Here is a 19,098-nt window from a genome sequence, read left to right on the forward strand (position 1 = left end):
CAAAACAAAACAATGAAGCCTAACTATTGGATTGAAAACTGAACTATAGCCTCAATAAAACAGTTTACAAACTAAATTAAGTTCTAAGCTAAAGAATTTTGAACAGGTTTTCTTCTTCATGTACTAATTTACACAATAATCTGGAACTATCTTTCTGTGCTTCTGGTTTTTTTTTGTATAAAAAAAGGTAGAAAAAATTATTTTTCCAGTTTGGAAAAAGGGATGAAACGTGTATATTCAGATACTCAGCCTTAAGTCATACAATTGTAAAGTGTTTGTCACTAATAATTTGGTAACAAAAAATGTCTTTCTACCTTTGCAACTGAAATTCCATAGTCCTGGAGAGGTTTAACAGCCTCATTCAGTTCCTCAAGAAATATAGAGGTCCTTGGAGAATCTAAAATAAGAAATGTTTTATGAATGTTTTATGGCTCACTCCTCAGGAAAGATGAATTTTTAAAATTAAAGCCCAAAGCTGCAAACTGAAGAAGAAATAGATTAGTTTGCCCCACAAGCATACAAGACAACTAATAATCAAGTAAACATACCTAGTTATCTTTATACCCTTATTTCCTATTTCCTCATTATTTTTATTTCTAATGTTTTTATGATATATTTTAACTTTATAAGTAAATTTTTAAAATTTCTAAAACAAGAATAGATGTTTAATTTAAAGCTAACATTTGGCATTATTTTTCCAAGTTTAATACCATATACACAACACACATGGATGCATGCACAAAACTTTCAAAAGCTTCTAAAGCTTTTTTTATGAGAGAGTGGGAAAGCATGCATGCAAGGCAGGGGAGGCGCAGCAGGAGAGGAAGAGAATCTCAAGTAGGCTCCACATCCAGCACGGAGCCCATCACGGGGCTCGATCTCACAACCCTGAGATCATGACCTGAACTGAATTCAAGAGTCAACACTTAACCGACTGAGCCACCCAGGTGACTCTCAAAATGATTTTAAAACACCATTTCAAACGACAATTATAAGAAAGCCAACAGAAATGTGGATTCAGGGCGCCTGGGTGGCTCAGTTGGTTAAGTGACTGCCTTCGGCTCATGTCATGATCCCGAGGCCCTGGGATTGAGTCCCACATCGGGCTCCCTGCAAGCCTGCTTCTCCCTCTCCCCCTGCTTGTGCGCACGTGCTCTCTCTGTCAAATAAATAAATAAATAAAAATCTTGAAAAAAAAAAAAAGAAAAAAGAAAGAAGGAAAGAAAGAAATGTGGATTCATTTCACTTACTAATTCAAGAATAGTTTTTTTTAAGGGATAAAGACTTAATGAAACCATTACAATTTTTAGTTATGTTTAATACTTCTATTGGTTAATCACTGTATTAATGGTACGGCTAAAGCAGAATATTAAACAAAAGCATTACTATACTTTAAGTAGAGTTTCAAACCACTTTTAAAATATTTGTTCACTAAAAATACCAAAAAGTATATTTTCAGAGATGACTAGATGAAATTCAGAGGTTATTCTACTAATTGTGAATTATCTAGTATTTACTATGGACTGGTCACATGAGTAAATTCATTTAATCCTCACAACAAATTTACAAAGCAAGTATTATTTCCTCATTACGGATGACAACTAAAACACAGAGAGGCTAAGTGACTTGGCCAAAATCATACAGTGGCACAATCAGGATTTAAACTCAGGCAGACACATTTTAGTAGCAGCTTTATAGCACATCATACTAATCCTGACAATAAATTCCCACTGAGAATATTGACTAAACAGCAATAGAAACATCACAAAAATCATGCAGAATATAAAAAATACTTACCAGCTTGACAAAAATAAGCTAAGGAGGCTTTTCCTGGTTGCAATGTACTGAAATATTTCTGAGGGCTCAGTTCTGATAGAGAGTCTACTGCTGATTTATAAAAAATGCTCATCATGACAAAAGAGATGCCAACTCTAAATTTATTGAAACTGGAAGACATCATCAGCTGTAGTCGTACATGGGCAGGAGACTTCTGTCTGTTTTGTTCAGTGCTGTGGTTCTGTTGCCTAGGATAATACCCAGCAAGAATACGTGTTCAACAAAGTTTTGCTGAATAAATTTGTTAAACAAATGAATGAAGTAAAATCTGCAAAGAGAATAATATAAGTCATTACTTATATATTTGATTTTGCTAGTACTTTCCTATTTCCTTCTAGCAAATATTTGAGAGGGATGATATAAAATGATATTGATTTAATAATATTATTGATTTTTGATACTTGCAAAAGATATCAAAGATATCTAGAAAATACAATATGAAATATTTTGTTTAATAGATATTTACTAGAGTATGTTAAGCTAATTGTCATTTTTAAGGGTCCTAAAATTAATTCCCAAATATTATTTAATCCTTGTTTTAAATTGGGCATTTTATCTTTCTTTACCAGAACAGATTTACAACCAATACTCAGTTATTTAATACCATTAACGTAGGAGTGAGACATGCAAAATCTATACTATGTCTACATTCTTTTTACTTTAAATTCCCTAGAAGATAGCTATTAAAACTATTTAAAGAACTTTCCTTCTAAATATACTTTTAATACATGACTTAGACTTATTTATACAGCTTAGAAATTCAAGCATTTTTTACAACCCATATTTTAATTCAACTCTACCTTTTGAACTCAGATTTGTTTTAGATATCGTCGTCTTCTCTTCTTTCATGCTTTACTTACTTCCATGCTATCCTCTGCATCTGTACGCAATTCGTTGTCTTCTGTTTTGCTACCTTCAAATTTCTCTTGAACAGATTCTTCTTTCAGGAGGTTTTTCTACTGATACTACCTAAAAAAGAAGATAGTTTGGGAAAATTGGTGTAACATAAATATATCATACTTCTAGATGGTAAAGATACACCCACAAGCATAGGTGAGAATTTTAATTTTTTTTTTTAAATTTCAAATAGAACCTCTACCTTTCAAACAAAAGATCACTATCTCAAAACAAGAGACAGAAAAAAATAGCTAAAAATTACCCATAAGGAGAGGGGTAGACTTTCTCAGTAAAGAATAAAATGATAGAAGAATGAAAAATTTAGGGAAAATTATACTAAATTGGATATTTACTTCACTCTTGTAAGATTTTACCTATTTATTTGTCAGAGAGAGAGAGAACATACATAAGCAGGGGGAGGTGCAGGCAGAGGGAGAACCAGGCTCACTGCTACACAAGGAACCTGAGGCGGGACTCCATCCCAGGCCTCTGGGATTATGACCTGAAGCAAAGGCAAATGCTTAATCAACTGAGCCACCCAGGTGCTGCCTACTTTGCTCTTTTCAATCTTATCAGTAAGCATATAACTTTTCTCCTTACAAAGCAGGTATTCCTATGATCGTCTGACTTGTTTCTTAAATTCCACATATCCATGAGATCATATGATAATTGTCTCTCTCTGATTGACTTTTTACTTAGCATAATACTCTCTAGTTCCATCCATGTTGTTGCATATGGCAAGATTTCTTTTTGTTTTTTGTTTTTTTTTTTGATGGCTGCAGATCATAGGGGAAGAGAAAAAAATGAAAAAAGACAAAACCAGAGAGGGAGACAAACCATAAGAGACTCTTAATCTTCGGAAACAAACTTAGGGTTGCTGGAGGGGAGAGGGGTGAAGGGATGGGGTAACTGGGTGATAGACATTGGGGAGGTATGTGTTGTAATAAGCACTGGGTATTATATAAGACTGATGAATCACAGACCTGTACCCCTGAAACAAATCATACATTATATGTTAATTGAATTTAAATTTAAAAAAATAAATTAAAAAAAAGCAGGTATTCCTAAAAAAAAAAGGAGCTAATTACTCATTAATTACTTAACATTATTTTCATTAGAGCTAGTTTATATCAGTGAACAAATCTGCCATTGATATTTAATATTGAACCAAGAGTTCAAAACTCAAGTAGAATGAAGTGAGGACTATGAGTGGTATATAAAAAAGTAATTTTAATGATATAATTTAGGGGTATCCTTGATATTAGCACTGATTACACATTATAGCCATTTTAAACTAATGTATTTTAAAGCCACTTATATTAATGGGAATGGTTTAAAATAGGTCATTCAAAATTTTCTTTATGGGGGGGTGGGAATACATGCGTCCTGAGGCTAAGGGAATAACTATATAACATTTATTACTATATGAAATAACTAAAACCTAATGAAAAGATGAAACTTTTAAATAAAAGTACATTTGAACAATTCAAGTATAAATATAATTTTTCCTGGGCTTGTGGTTACAATTCAGTTTTTAACACTAACCTGGACAGTAGGGTTAACAGATGATTCTTTTCCCATAGAATGAATTTTGTAGCAGCAAAAGGTCTAACTGCACGTTCGGTGCTAGAATACTTTCCCACACCTATCTCATTGGACAAATGAAATTATAGATGTGAAAGTACTATGTATTTGGTCAATTAGAAATGTTGGTGATTATTCTTACATACATACTTTCAGGGATAGGAACTCATTAGTAACTACAACCTTTGCAGTTTGTTCCACCTTTGATAAATTTGATTATTTAAGGAATTACTTAAGGCAGAGAATATTGCACAGATCAGCCAGAAATAGAGTTTACATGGTTAAAATAAAATACTGAATAATAATTTAACCAAATTCAAGACAACCACAGTTCAGAGGATGGGGAGACAGAAAGTAAGGAAACACAAAGTCAGGGTGGGAAGAGGAATAAAAGCTAAATCTTCACTTTCACAAGACCAAAAGCCAAGTTTATTAGAAATAGCAAAAATCAATGCCAAAAGAAACAGGGAGCAATTTAAATAATTGCCCCTAAGGAATAAGAAATTGGAGGAGGAAGATACTAAGGAGACTTCTGAAGTCTTACGTAGAACCATCTGACTCTCTAAATAGCGTACCTTTTCATTTTGATGTTACAGTTAAAGTCATTCTATTTAGACTACATCAAAATAAAAAGCTCTGCACAGCAAAGGAAACAACCAACAAAACTAAAATACAATCTACTGAATGGGAGAAGATATCTGCAAATGACATATCCAAAGAAGTGTTAGTATCCAAAATATATAAAGAACTTATACAACTCAACATCAAAAAAAAAAACAAGTAATCCGATTTAAAAATGGGCAGAAGAACAGGAATTTTTCCAAAGATGACATACAGATGGCCAACAGACACATGAAAATATGCTCAACATCGTTCATCCTCAGGAAATGCAAATCAAAACCACAATGAGATATCACCTCACACCTGTCAGAATGGCTAAAATCAAAAGCTCAAGAAACAAGCATTGGTGAGGATGTGGAGAAAAAGGAACCCTCATGCACTGTTGGTGGAGGTGCAAACTGGTATAGCCACTGTGGAAAACAGTATGGACGTTCCCCCCAAAATTACAAATATAACTACGATCCTATGATCCAGTAATTGCACTACTGGATATTTACCCAAAGAATACAAAAACACTAATTCAAAAGGTTTTATACACATTTATGTTTATTGCAGCATTACTTGCAATAGCCGAACTATGGAAGCAGCCTAAGTGTCCATGACTAGATAAAAGAATAAAGAAGATGTAGTATATATACAATAGAATATTATTCAGCCATAAAAAAAGAATGAAATCCTGCCATTTGCAACAACATGGATGGATCTAGAGGATATAATGCTAAACGAAATAAGAGAAAGACAAATACCATATGATTTCACTCAAATGGAGATATTAAACAAAACAAATGAACAAAGAAAAAAAAAAGAGAAAGACAAATCAAAAAACACACTCTTAACTATAGAGAACAGAGGGTTACCAGAGGGGGGGGGTGGGTTGAAGGGGATGGGTAAAACAGGTGGATTAAGAGTACACTTCTCTTAGGGCACCTAGGTCAGTCAGTCAGTTGAGCGTCCAACTCTTGGTTTTGTTTCAGGTTGTGATCTCTGGGTCCTGGTATCAAGTCTTGCGATGGGCTCCATGCTAAGCAGGTAATCTGCTTAAGGATTCTTCCTCTCCCTCTCCCTCTGCCCCTCCCAGAGCTCGTGTTCAGGTGCTCACTCTCTCTTTAAAATAAATAAATAAATCTTTAAAAAAAAAAAGAAAAAAGAGTACATTTCTCTTGAAGAGCACTGAGTAATATATGAAATTGTTGAATTGCTATATTGTACACCTGAAACTAATACAACACTGTATGTTGACTACACTGGAATTAAAATAATACAAATGAAAATTAAAAATTAAAGTTATTACTAGTACATAATCGAATTTTCCATAGCTTCTACTCTTATTAATCCAACCTATTCCTGTGGGGCCACAGAAGGATGTTCATTTCACATGCATGGAAAATAAAATGCATGTGCCCAGAGACATGTTCTCCATACAAAAATATCTTTAAACTAAAGAGAAGTATGAATGGAAAAGGGTGGGGGAATGAGAATACCAGTGAGAACAGAGTAAAAACAAAGATACAGAATGTACCTCATGACTCTTTTTCTTCAGTAAATAGAAAATGGAATAGAAAACAATACTTAACGATTCAAAATCTAAGTATCAGGTGCCTGGGTGGCTCAGTCAGTTAAGCATCCATCCACCTTTGGCTCAGGTCATGATCTCGAGGTCCTGGGATCGAGTCCTGCGTTGGGTTCCCTCCTCAGCGGGGAGTCTGCTTCTCCCTCTCCCCCCTCATCTCAAAAATAAATAAATAAATAATCTTTAAAAATCTAAATATCAACAAAGAGATGTGTATCTTGGGAGAAATATAACCCTGGTACTTTGGTATAGTAGTTCATTGGTATGGGGTAAATAGTTCCAGTTCTCCTGTAGAAGGAAGGATTACACTTAACTTTCTGCACTTCCCATCTCTAGTGAATTGGTTGTGGCCACCAGGTGACCTACTCTCGTCAATAAAATGTAAGCAAAAGTGGCGTGTCTCGTTCAAGCAACAGTTGAACAGCTAGTGTGCGGTAGGGCAGGACTTATTTTCTTCTCTCACAGTCATTAAAAATGCTCAGTTGGTGGCTATTCCTTAGCATGAGTCCCAAATGAGCACAACACAGAGAACCCTCACTGATATGCAACAAGCATGTGACATAGGAGGAAATAAACTTATGGTCATATGCCACTGAGATTTGAGGGGGTATTACAGCAACATAATCTAGTTTATCTTCACTGATATACAAACTAGAACAAGGTGCTACCTTAACAAGAACCCCAAAACAGTGGCTCAGAGGCCAAGGAGCAAGGACTGTTGAGGGCCTACTCAGGGAAACTTTCATCAGAGACAGGAGCTTGGCAATCCACATTAAGGAAATTGACTAAACGGTCACTACAATAATTTGGAGGTGACACACACCTAATGAATTTATAATGAGCATGTACCCAGGCTTGTGTGGCTAATGACTTTATTTATGGCCCGAAGGGAAGAGGCTGGTAGACAGGAGATGAGCACTGAGTGAACGTCACCACTGGTTATGCTTAATAAGGTATTCAAAGAAAGGTACTCAAAAAACCACCGCCATCGAAGAGACTAGCTGTTTAAAACTTAGACAGTCCTTTAGCCCCCACCCTTCTATCATCAGGAAGCAATCTGACAAAATTGCTCAGCCATGGAAAGAGGCCATATTCTCCAAAGCCAACTTCAGATGTGGCCAAGGATAATAAAAATGGAAGGACCTCCTGCAGAGTAAAGACACGGACCATGGAGAACTACACCCTAGGGCATGTGCCAGAATACGAACTGTTTGTTACTGGTCTATAATAATGAGATAAACACAGACATTGAGTGTAAATGTCAAAAAGCTGTCATAGCCCATTTTACACAGTAATTTCCTGTCTGTTGAAACTAAAAATTTTAAAATTGGGCTTGACGGGGCGCCTGGGTGGCACAGCAGTTAAGCGTCTGCCTTTGGCTCAGAGCGTGATCCCGGCGTTGTGGGATCGAGCCCCACATCAGGCTCCTCTGCTATGAGCCTGCTTCTTCCTCTCCCACTCCCCCTGCTTGTGTTCCCTCTCTCGCTGGCTGTCTCTATCTCTGTCGAATGAATAAATAAATAAAATCTTTAAAAAAATAAAATAAAATAAAATTGGGCTTGTCATTTGATAAGTGTTTTCATTCCATTTTTGTTATAATTCATTTTTATTGTAGTTAACAAAAATTCAAATTTAGATTTTGAATCATTAAGAATTTTTTAAAATAAATAAACAAACAAACCCTGGTCATTAATGACACAGTTTGAAAAGCAGTGACCTGGAGAACCCAGTGAACAGAACAAGGGCCCTAGCAATACCTGCCCAGTGAGATTCCAAAAGTTCCTACAGTCTAGAGTCTAGTGTGTCTTCCATTCTTCCCCTCTCCAAATGTGAACACTTATTATATGCATTTGTCCCTACACTACCCTATGTATTCAACTGGGGATGGGAGACAGATAACTTATAATGTCCAGACTGATAAGAGATTTGCACTACTGGGCATTACTCAGAGATCCTGGACTTTGAGCTTGATACAGTGACTGGATGGGATTTGGGGGTTATGTACACTGGGAAGGGCCAAGGATTAACTACATGTAAGAAGAATATCTGTTCACAAAAAGGGTGGACTGTTCAAATGTTTCTAGTTCTCTACACATGTTAAAATTGTACTTCCCCACTTCCTTGAATTAGGTATAGCCATGACTTGGTCAATGAAATGTGCAGTGACATATGTAACTTGCAGGAGTTTTTCACAGTCAATATATTTTCATGACCCACGACACACTTTTCTTCTGCTATGATGAATGATAACACTCAAAATGAAGCCTTCTCTGTTGAACCAAGTCTCAGAAAGAGGACAGCATGGGGCAGAGCTCCCAGCTAACCCAGAATGAACATAAATTAAACATTTCTGTGTTAAATCTCTTAAGTTTGGGTGTTGTTATTACAGTATAACCCAGCCTGGACTTATTCGTTTTAATAACAGCTAAGAGGAGAGTGACTTGAACATAAATACATATACTGGATTTTCAAAGCATTTAATATCAAAGAATTCACAGGAAATTGACCCAATTTCACTGTATGACAATTCTAAAAGTGAAGAGGACTCTTTCAAATGCAACTGACTATAACCACAACAAGTGCCAATGCCAAAAGAGGGAAGTCACAGGCAAATGTTTGCCAATACTACACACATACACCTCCCAACTACATGCAGACTCATACCCTTTGAGCCTGGAGGGGGCCCTCAATTCATCAGTATAATGCTCCTGTTAGCACTAATCAGAGTCGGTATACAAGACGTAACTTTTGCCTCATTCTTAAACTCTAAACAAGTATGCCTGCGCAGGTCATTTAAAAGTTGGTAGGGGCTCCTGGGTGGCTCAGTTGGTTAAGCATCCAACCCTTGATCTCAGCACAGGGCTTGATCTCAGGGTCCTGAGTTTAAGCCCCACACTGGGCTCCATGCTGGGCATGGAGACTACTTAAAAAAAAAAGTTGTAAAAAATGTGTGACATTTAACTAAGGACAAATACAAGAGGGTGACAAACACTGTGAGTTGGAACGATGAGGCTGTAGTATAAAAAGGGTTAAACCTTGCAAATAAAACACTAAATAAAATGTAACAAAATTTGGAGGCACCGGGGCGGCTTAGTCAGTTAAGTATCCCACTCTTGATTTCAGCTCAGGTCTTGATGTCAGGGTCGTGGATTTGGCCCTGCACTGGGTTCCACACTGGGCATGGAGCCAACTTAAAAAAAAAAAAAAGCAACAAAATTTTGTTCAGCACCAAATACGAGAGTCCCCAGACGGCAATGAGGAGGAATTTCAATAGAACATTCATCTTCCTGCTAGTGGGGAAGGGGTAAGGATCTGCCTTCATGTGTGCCACAGTTGGAGCAGCTGGTGACTCTCTACAGTTAGAACAATCCTATTTGGGGATTGGTTCCTGTACATAATAATACTTGGCAAATAGTTCTGCTTTTAAATGTTTGAAAGACCATTGTGCTAGAGTAATGTACCCTCCTAGAACAACAATATTCAACCACTGCATTTGGACACATTTCAAATTTTAGAATATCAAGCAGCAAGCTTTTCTAGAAGACCTTGGTTAGTTTCCCTTTATAGACTTAAATTTCCCTAATGATTAACCATAAAACTAAAAGTTTTCCCTCTCAAGAAAAAGGAAATTAACAACTGTAAGCATTAAACAAATTATACCAAGTTCTGTGGGCATCATTCTCTGGGAAGAGAGACATATCATAATTTGTAACAAATGGGGCATATAATGCTTACAAACTTCCTGTAAGAACATCTGGCAAAAATTAGCTTATAGTTTAATGCTGCTACTGGAGAAAACCTGCTCACTGACCCAGCTTCAAATAAACTATTGATTAGATATCATCAAACTTTATCATTTTAGACTCAATGGAAGCAATAAATCAACATCTCCCTACTTCAGAGCCCCTTCAAGGCAGTTGGGGTAACCTCTACCTGCATACCTCATGCACCCCCAAAAAAGGAAGGGGAAGAGAGCTATCTGGACTTGCTCTGAAATAAAAAATTTCACAAAGACCTAAAACTAGTATGGGTACTATCCAGATATTGTTTACTATAACTCTGAGTAGAAAATATAGGAGAAAAAGAAAAACCAGTTCATGGTGAAGGACTATTCGTGAACTGAAACATGCACCTCATCATTATGGAAGATACAAAAATAGGCATGTCGGGGAAGAGGAGGTTCCCGTGATTTTTGATGAGTGCCTAAAATCACAGAACTCTGAGTTCATGCTTAATTTACAAGCTTAAGGGGTACCTGGGTGGCTCAGTCGGTTAAGCACCTGCCTTCGCTCAGGTCATGATCCCAGGGTCCTGGGAGGATGTCCCACATCAGGCTCCCTACTCAGAAGGAAGTCTTCTTCTCCCTCTCCCTCGTGTTCGTTCTTGCTCTCTCTCGAATAAACAAGATCTTTTAAAAAATAATAATAATTTCCCTTTTAAAAAAATTACAAGCTTAAGCACATAACTGCTTAACTCAGACCTATTAACTTCTTTCAGCAAGTTGTACCCTGCTCTAGGCTGCACTGTACACCCTGTTCAGCTGAATGTTTCATCTGAGAGATCCATAGGTAACTGTGCCAGGCCTAAACGTCACAGTTTGTCAATATACCTATAAAGAATCCAAAACACATCAGTATCTGGCGCCTGGGTGAACCACTGTCCCAGAATCTGGAGTACAAAATAGACTTTAAAGTTCCCTGTGGATCCCTTAGCTAGGAAAGAAGGTAGCAAAACTCTTCTTACACAAAACATTAAGACAAAGGATGGTGAGTTACAGAAGGCTGAGTCTTGGTTGCACCAGTAAATGTAGCAGTGTCTTTCAAAAGGATACTGAATTTGTGATGTGCCACTCACTCTAAGAAGAACACAAATTGTTTTCTCATCATTTTGCATTACTTTGCTCATTTTACTACCAAACGCTAAAAAGAAAAAAAAATCAGCAAATGTCGTCAGTCCGATATACGTTGGAAGATCCATTCCTCGCTTGTTTACAGCAATAACATAATAAGCATTTGCTTTGTAGCTCTCTGAGCCTCAAGAAGAGCGCCACCATCCACCAAATACGGGACTAAGGCTCGAAGGAATACATACGGAATTTAAGGAGTACAAACTATTCTACTTCTTTCTCCCTAGACATTCATCAGACTTACAGTTCTGTTTCTGCCTTCTTCCCTAAACTTATGCCCAGAGCATCCTTCCAAATTCTAAGTTTCAAAGACCCAAATTCCCCCTATTCAGACCTCCTGTGGACATCCATCTTATCCTAGTATCACTCGTCCTCTAAGAGACATTTCCCGAGGAAGAATTTTGCTCTTCAGTTCACCCTTTTCATTCCATCCCCTCTCCCCACAAAGGGCTCACGTTTTTCTCGCCGCTCGTGCTCGGGAAAAAAGAAGAAAAACAAAATGCCCCTCAGAAGGACGCAGGTGAGGGCCTTTTAAGCCAAACTCCAGAGCTCAGTGGCGCAGCCCCTGTTGGGGGGCAGCCGCCAGGCTGAATCCCCATCCCTGCAGGCAGAAACCACAGCCACTCCACTGAAGGACCCGCGCCGCCACCTACCTGCCCGACACCTGCGGGTAAGACCTACCCGGAGGAACCCAGGCGGTTCCCGCGGCCGACAATTCCCGCCACGTGAAGAAGAGGCAGAAGGCGGGGCCGTACCCCGCTGCCTGGCAGCGGCGAACCGCGGAACTTACCTACTAGGGTACAGCACTCCCGCCGTGAGCGCCTGCGGCCACCACCGCTCGGCGGGGTCGGCCTGCTGAGCAAAAAAAAAAAAAAGAAAAAAAAGAAAAAAAAAAACCAAAGCTCCTCCCTCTCCTCGTGCTCCCTACGTGCGGCCTCTCCAACCAATGGGAAGAATAGGGGGCGGAGCGAGAGCCGTCCCAGGTGACAGGCGACCACCGAGTCCTCCCGCCGGCGCGAGCTGGCCGTGCAGTTGCTGGGCCAATCGGCAGTGTGGGTGGGGAGTGAAGGGGAGGGAGAAAGTGAGGAAAGCCGATGCCCAATCAGATCTTGGAGCCTTCGAGCGACGGGTCCTGTGGCCGGTGGCCTTCCGAGCGCGGCGCGCAGGGGGCGTGCCCGTCTGGGCCAATCGGCGCGAGCCCACGGTGCGGAGCGAGCGCCTCAAATGCTCGGGTTTCTCAGCTGATTGTCTCCAGCCGAGAGTTGTTTTTTGCAGCTACCGAGCCGAGCCGCAGCAGGAGGAGCCGAGACCCCCGGGGGGGGCGGGGAGAGGAGGCGGGGTCCGGGGAGCCGCGGCTGCTCCGCGCGGGGCTCGCGGGTCCTGTCACGGCGCTTCCCGGGGTTGGAGGTTGGGGTGGGTGGGGGGTAAGGGGGAAATCTTTCTCCCCCTCGACGGCGGCTCCGAGTCCGGCCCCTTCCTTCCCGCGCTCTCTCGCCCGCCCCCCAGCCCCCTCATGAGGGTGTCCGTGCCGGGTCCGGCGGCCGGCCGCGAGCCCTCGACGCCCGGAGGCGGAGGCGGAGGCGCCGTCGCTGCCGCCTCAGGCGCCGCGGTGCCGGGCTCGGTGCAGTTGGCGCTGAGCATCCTGCACGCCCTGCTCTACGCCGCGCTCTTCGCCTTTGCCTACCTGCAGCTGTGGCGGCTGCTCCTGTACCGCGAGCGGCGGCTGAGTTACCAGAGCCTCTGCCTCTTCCTCTGTCTCCTGTGGGCAGCGCTCAGGACCACCCTCTTCTCTGCCGCCTTCTCGCTCAGCGGCTCCCTGCCCCTGCTCCGGCCGCCCGCTCACCTGCACTTCTTCCCCCACTGGCTGCTCTACTGCTTCCCCTCCTGTCTCCAGTTCTCCACGCTCTGTCTGCTCAACCTCTACCTGGCGGAGGTAAGGTGGGAGGACCGGCTTGCGGGGCCGGGCGGGTGAGCTGGGCTGCCGCGATCAACTCGGGCTGAGGACCGGGGGCGGGGGGGACCGGGCAGTTCGAGGCGGGCCCGAGAGTAGCTTGGGGAAACTGAGGCACGCCTGGAGTGTGCTGCCAGTGTGCTCGCCCTAAACTTAAGCGGCGGATTGACTCTGTTCCTGAGAGGCTGGCGGGGTTGAGTGAGTGAGAGTGTGGGTTCTGACAACTTAAAGCAGGACAACCCTTTGTTCGGTGTTCTGGCCCTCCAAGGTAAGGTGTTGGTGGCACCAACAAAGTGGCATCGCAAGAAGTAGCAGCCCCGGTAGCTCTGCCGAAGCTGGACTGTGTTGAGAGAGGTTGGATGCTGAGGTAGCAGCAGCTCTGCTGAAGCTGGACTGCTGCCAGCCATTACGTCACCAGGCAGAGCTGTTCCTCTGCTATTGTTGCTGCGTTTCTTTTATTAGAAGCTTATATTCCCTCCTGCATCTCCTTTCCTGTGGCTCGATAAACCTCACACAAATTCCGTTCGATAGTTCCCCAGCAGGGTTAATGATCAATAACCAAAGCCGAGGGTCAGTATAAAGACCTCCATAAAGCTCTTAATGTTTGCCCCACTTGCTCCAAGCTTTGGCTATTTATCCTGCCTATTACAGCCTGGTGGGTTTTTTGGGGCTACTTAAGATAGAAAATACTAGCTTAACCTGTGACTGTTGCAGAAACAAACCACTAAACTGTTTTTGCAATAACTTGCTAAATAGCTGGAACCTAATCACACCCCCTTTCTCTTTTATGGGGAATTGCTGGTTGAATTGCATTGTTCTGCAGCGCTTAGGTATTTGACCCATTTCAAACAGGTTTGAGAGTGTAAGGTTGTCAATCAAATGTGTCAGCTAGTGGTATATAAGCCACAGTATTTTGAGAATTGCCCAAAAACTCTCCCTTACCCCTCCCCCCCACAAAAAAAAAAGCTTGAGGGGAGGAAACAAGGTGACATCATATGCTTAATACTGACTAATATAGAACAATATTGGTCTATGCAGCTAATCCTCTCAAAGGCTTTTGGAGGTGATGAGAATTAACATAGTTCTGAGCAAAAGTAAAAAAACATTTGAGGCAGATTGTTTATATTTCCTGTGTAAACCAACTCTTTTCTCCCATAATAGATGGAAAGTAGAATGCATAATTTTAAAATTACAGTCATAACTTCAGCTTTTTACCACATTAAAAACAACAGTTGAAAATAAGTAACAAAACTAATTTAACTCGAATTCTTTTCCTTCCCCATCCTTTGGAAGTCCAAGCAATACAAGACAAGACCCAAACAGTGAAAAGCAAAAATTAAAAAAAAAATGGGTAATCATAAACCAGATAATCATGCCATAGTCATGTCGCTTATTTGATGATGCTCTCATCTTCTAGTTGTTGTTAAAGCTGTTATAACACTTCTGTCCTTTGTAATTAAATTGATACATTGTATTCTTCCTGACACCATTTCTGATAGAATACCAGTGACCTCTCATAACTGAAGTTTAACTCTAGCTTCAGATATAATTTACCTGAAAGTGACTAGCAATCCTTATGTCATGAGCATCAGGTAATTTGTTTTTCCCCTATACATTTTGACTTATCGTATTAATGATTCCCTGTAAAATAGTGGGCATTTCATAAAGTAGCTAACCACTCATTTTTACTTTTTTTGGAGAAATAAGCTATGCCATAAAAGACATAAATCTTAAGGATACAGCTACGAAATTTTATGTATGCATACACTCATATTACCACCCAGATTGAGGTAGACAGCATTTCTGGAGCCCCAAGATATTCCCTTGTGCCCTCTCCCAGTCATACCTCTCACCCTGAGGTAGTCACAAAGTGGCTAAACACTATCACAATAGAAAAAACATCTATAATTAAGCTCAAAATTCTAAAAGTATGCTTTTACAGCATAAACTGCATGATATCTAGATTAGGTTTTCATACTTTTAATTGCTGATATTCCAAGGGAAGAATTTAAATGTCTGAAAGTCTTCCTGTTAAATGAATCTTTTGTGTGATGTAATTTTTCAAAAAGCAATAAAACTCAATAAACCTAGAAAATATAATTTGGAAAGAAGATAGACTAAAGCTTTTTCCTTTTGTAGTGTCTCCTAAAAAGAGTGTAGATTGTCTATAGTTGTCTTTTTATAATCAAATTAACAATTTTAAGATACATAACTGTACTTAAAAGAACAAATTTTCAACTGTTTAAAGAGAGAGATCTTGACCAGAAATCATTTCCCTATTCATTAGAAAAAATCCAGAGGAATCTATTTGAAAGAGTATTTGAATTCAAATTTTTATATCAATTCCAAGTAACCGGAAGTGTACTTTCCATTGATCATTCTGAATTAATGAAACTTCTTCAGTGAGTTCTTGGTATTATAGAAGTATGGTAAGGAAAAGCTATGTGGTGACAACAAAACTAACATTTTATTTTATTTATTTATTTATTTACTTATCTATTTATTTTTACTAAAAGGCCCTATATCTGTTTCGAATAGTTGCACTTCTTGATTACCAAATCACTCTGTCTTTACTATCTGTCATTAAATACCAATTTCATTTTGCTTTTGACCTCTTTAAAGCATTTGTTACATACATTTCTTATGATTAAAAATATCTAACTTTAAAGACTTAATTACAAAGAACCATGGGGCAGAATAAAAATAAACTTAGAAAAACAACCATTACTACTTTGAATGCATTTTGGTGGTTCTTCTAAAACTCATTAAGTTTTCAAAAAGTTAAGACTGCCTAAATCACTCTTTTGTTGACTACACTTGAGTGGAATTGAGATAAGGAGAAGGACCCTCGTGAAATAATTAGACTTTTCAACTTAATCTCCTGGAAACAGATACTTGGGAGGGGGGCCCACTGTACACTAATCTAAAAACACCTACTGAACTTTTTTTGGCATGATCCTAGAACATGTACTTTACAGAGAAAGGTTCATACTCCTGTACTTTTACCAGAGACTTCAGTCTTTAAAACAGATTATCTGATAAAACTGATGCTACCTTCCACTGGAAGTAAAAGGACTGAAGATGAGAGTTGATAGTATACTGTCTTTGGAGTATTGTTATACATGACAAAATCAATGAGTTCATCTTCAAGGCCCATATTGACATTTTTTCTTACAGTTTTGTAACATGAATGCCTGTTGTTTAATCGGGATAAATATGGTGACTTAATCATAATGCCAAAATGCCACAGTGCCAGCTAGGAAAATTAAATTCAGAATCTTAACTGTTATACTCACAGGTGCTATCATTGTCCCTGACAATGAATACATTCTTCAAAATATCGATGATATGTCAAATAATGTGTAGTTTGATTTACATGTACTTGGGTGTCATTATAATTGTTCTGTGATTTCTCACAAAAGCATTTTCAGCACCTAACATGAAAACTCCTCAAGGATAAGTTAATTTATTATATTTTTATCTCATAGCAACTACAACAATGGTGAATATATTATTGAATGACATTCTCGAAAAGGCCAAAACTAGAAAATATTTAGCCATCTAAAATTTGGTGGTTAACTTGATTTTGATGAACATTTGAGATAAATTATTTGTGATCTTTCTGGGATCTTTATATTTTCTACCTAAAAGATTGCCCATTGGTATGAATGCTAAGATTCTCTTAGATTATCATGATTTAATTAGATAAAAGTTAATTTTGATTACCACAGGTAAAGTATTACTAATGAAACCATTTGAATATATTCGAGTTTTGCTTAGCTATTTTTACATCATGGCAAATGGCCCATAGTAATTAGGTCTTTGCTAATTTGGCTTCAACAAATTCTATTAAATAGGAAAGTCTGTAAAACAAATAAGTTTCACATCATGAGTCTGTTATTTGCTGGAAATAGTGATTTGGTTCGGTGTTGGATTTTATAACACTTGTCTTCACAATCCCCATGATATAGGTAATACAGAGTGTGATTTGTCCAAGGTTATTGGGCTAGTATGTATCAGATATTATGAATCTTCCTGGACACCATCAATTCTTTATTAATTAGTGCTTTACTATTTAATTTGCTTTCCCACTTTGCCCATTTCAAACCTTTCCTCTCTCCAGCAAACTCTTTCTTCCCCCTTCATTCTCAGCATATGACTCTCAGCTCCTGCTTTATAGAAGAAATCAGGGTCATCTGGCTGAACAGAGATTCAGGAAGCTACCTTAAAATGCTGTGAAGAGTATTTAATCTTTTTCAATGAATGATTGAGCTAGTAAGTGAGGAAATTCCTCAGAGGAAAGAAACCACACACACACACACACACACACACACACACAGAAGAAATGAATGCAGAATGATAAAGTACCACACAGATGTTTATCTTGAGGTTAGGAGTGGTTACTAGCTGCTTCCTGCTGGCTTAAAGGCTGGATTTTAAATTTTGTGTGTTGAGGTCTGGGAAGGTGACATTGGAGGTAATACCTTGTTGTGAGGTCTGATCAGAGACTTCATTCCCTCCAACTTAATCCCTGAATTCTCAAAGTGTATATCTTCAGTGGATGGGCTAGGAAAAATAAGCAGGTTCTCAAAGTTTGATGATGGTCTTTGTGCCTATCTATGCCTTGGTTTTGGGTGAAGGAGATACATATTGGGAAAGAAAAGTCTTCCCTAGAATGCACAAGTTAATCTCACACAAGTTTGAAGCCTGAATTCACAGCACTTCTGTAACCTTGGAGGAAAAAAAAACAAATAAAACCCAACCTGAAAATGTAGTTTAATGGTGTCCAGACTTGGTAGTAACCTCAAGAACGTGGAAGGAGCAAATGCAAATCATTTGTTGAGGAGTATAATTTAAACCCAGAATCCTGACAGATAAAATTTCACAGAACATGAGCTCAAAATGAAAAATTACACTATAGAATCTACCTACAAAGATTAAAGATATTAGAATTATCAAATACATAGTACAAAATATTCATTTATGTGAATTAAAGTAAATGGTATTGATATGATTTTAAAAAGTTAACTAGATGCATTTGGAAATCATTTTTAAATTAAAAATACTAAAATTAAAAACTGAAATGAATGGTTAAACAGATTAAACAAAAAGAAATTAGTGGGGGCGCCTGGGTTGAGCATCCAACTCTTCATTTTGGCTCAAGTCACGATCTCAGCATTGTGGGATCAAGCTCTGCATTGGGCTCTACACTCAGCACAGAGTTTGCTTGGGATTCTCTCCCTTTCCCTCTCCCTCCACCTCTGCTTCTCCCACCACTCGTGTGCCATCTCTCTCTCTCTCTCTCACTCAAATAAATCTTTAAAGAAATTAGTGAAGATCTGAGAATAAAATCACCCAGAATATAGTCCAGAAAATAAATCGAAAATATGAACAAAGGATTAAGGGAGAATGAAAACAGAGTAAGCAGGTCCAGTATATATCTAACTGGAATTTCAGAGAAATTGTTCAAAAGAATGACTTAGAGTTTGACTAAATTTATGAAAGACAACAAGTTTCAGAGTAAGAAAGCCCCCAAAAAACGAAGACAGGCTAAATGAAAACACAGAGTAAAACTTCAAAATAACAAAGACAAAATATTTTTAAAAGAAGTAGAATGGCTAAAATAAAAAACACAAGAAATAAGTGTTGATGAAGGTGTGGAGAAAAAGGAACCCTCATGTACTGTTGGCAGGAATATAAACTGGTGCAGCCACTGTAGGAAACAGTATATAG

At 39.1% G+C, this 19,098-nt stretch overlaps 2 protein-coding genes across 11 annotated transcripts in view; one reads left to right on the forward strand and one right to left on the reverse strand.

Annotated features, from left to right (window-relative positions):
* The window catches only part of TXNDC16 (thioredoxin domain containing 16), a 106,734-nt gene extending 94,431 nt beyond the window's left edge, over nt 1–12,303 (reverse strand). For 2 of the 10 annotated variants that reach the window (XR_007190232.2, XM_057318520.1), the window contains exons 1-4: nt 12,205–12,272; nt 2,697–2,805; nt 1,798–2,024; nt 315–397 (exon numbers count right to left, since the gene is read on the reverse strand). Coding sequence is in view for 9 of the 10 variants with exons in the window: in XM_057318520.1 (XP_057174503.1) it covers nt 315–397; nt 1,798–2,024; nt 2,697–2,716 (330 nt within the window). In the remaining variant the exon portion in view is untranslated. Of the gene's footprint in view, nt 1–314; nt 398–1,797; nt 2,105–2,636; nt 2,806–5,865; nt 6,038–10,763; nt 10,917–12,204 lie in introns of those variants that run through there. The other 8 variants (XM_057318518.1, XM_048220038.2, XM_048220037.2 and 5 more) reach the window with 8 other exon arrangements.
* A 624-nt stretch (nt 12,304–12,927) lies between these two features.
* The window catches only part of GPR137C (G protein-coupled receptor 137C), a 59,260-nt gene continuing 53,089 nt past the window's right edge, over nt 12,928–19,098 (forward strand). Inside the window, exon 1 of the mRNA XM_057318522.1 lies at nt 12,928–13,347. Coding sequence (XP_057174505.1) covers nt 12,928–13,347 — 420 coding nt within the window. The remainder of the gene's footprint in view (nt 13,348–19,098) is intronic.

Source organism: Ursus arctos, unplaced genomic scaffold (assembly GCF_023065955.2).
Source record: "Ursus arctos isolate Adak ecotype North America unplaced genomic scaffold, UrsArc2.0 scaffold_25, whole genome shotgun sequence".
Lineage (NCBI taxonomy): Eukaryota > Metazoa > Chordata > Mammalia > Carnivora > Ursidae > Ursus > Ursus arctos.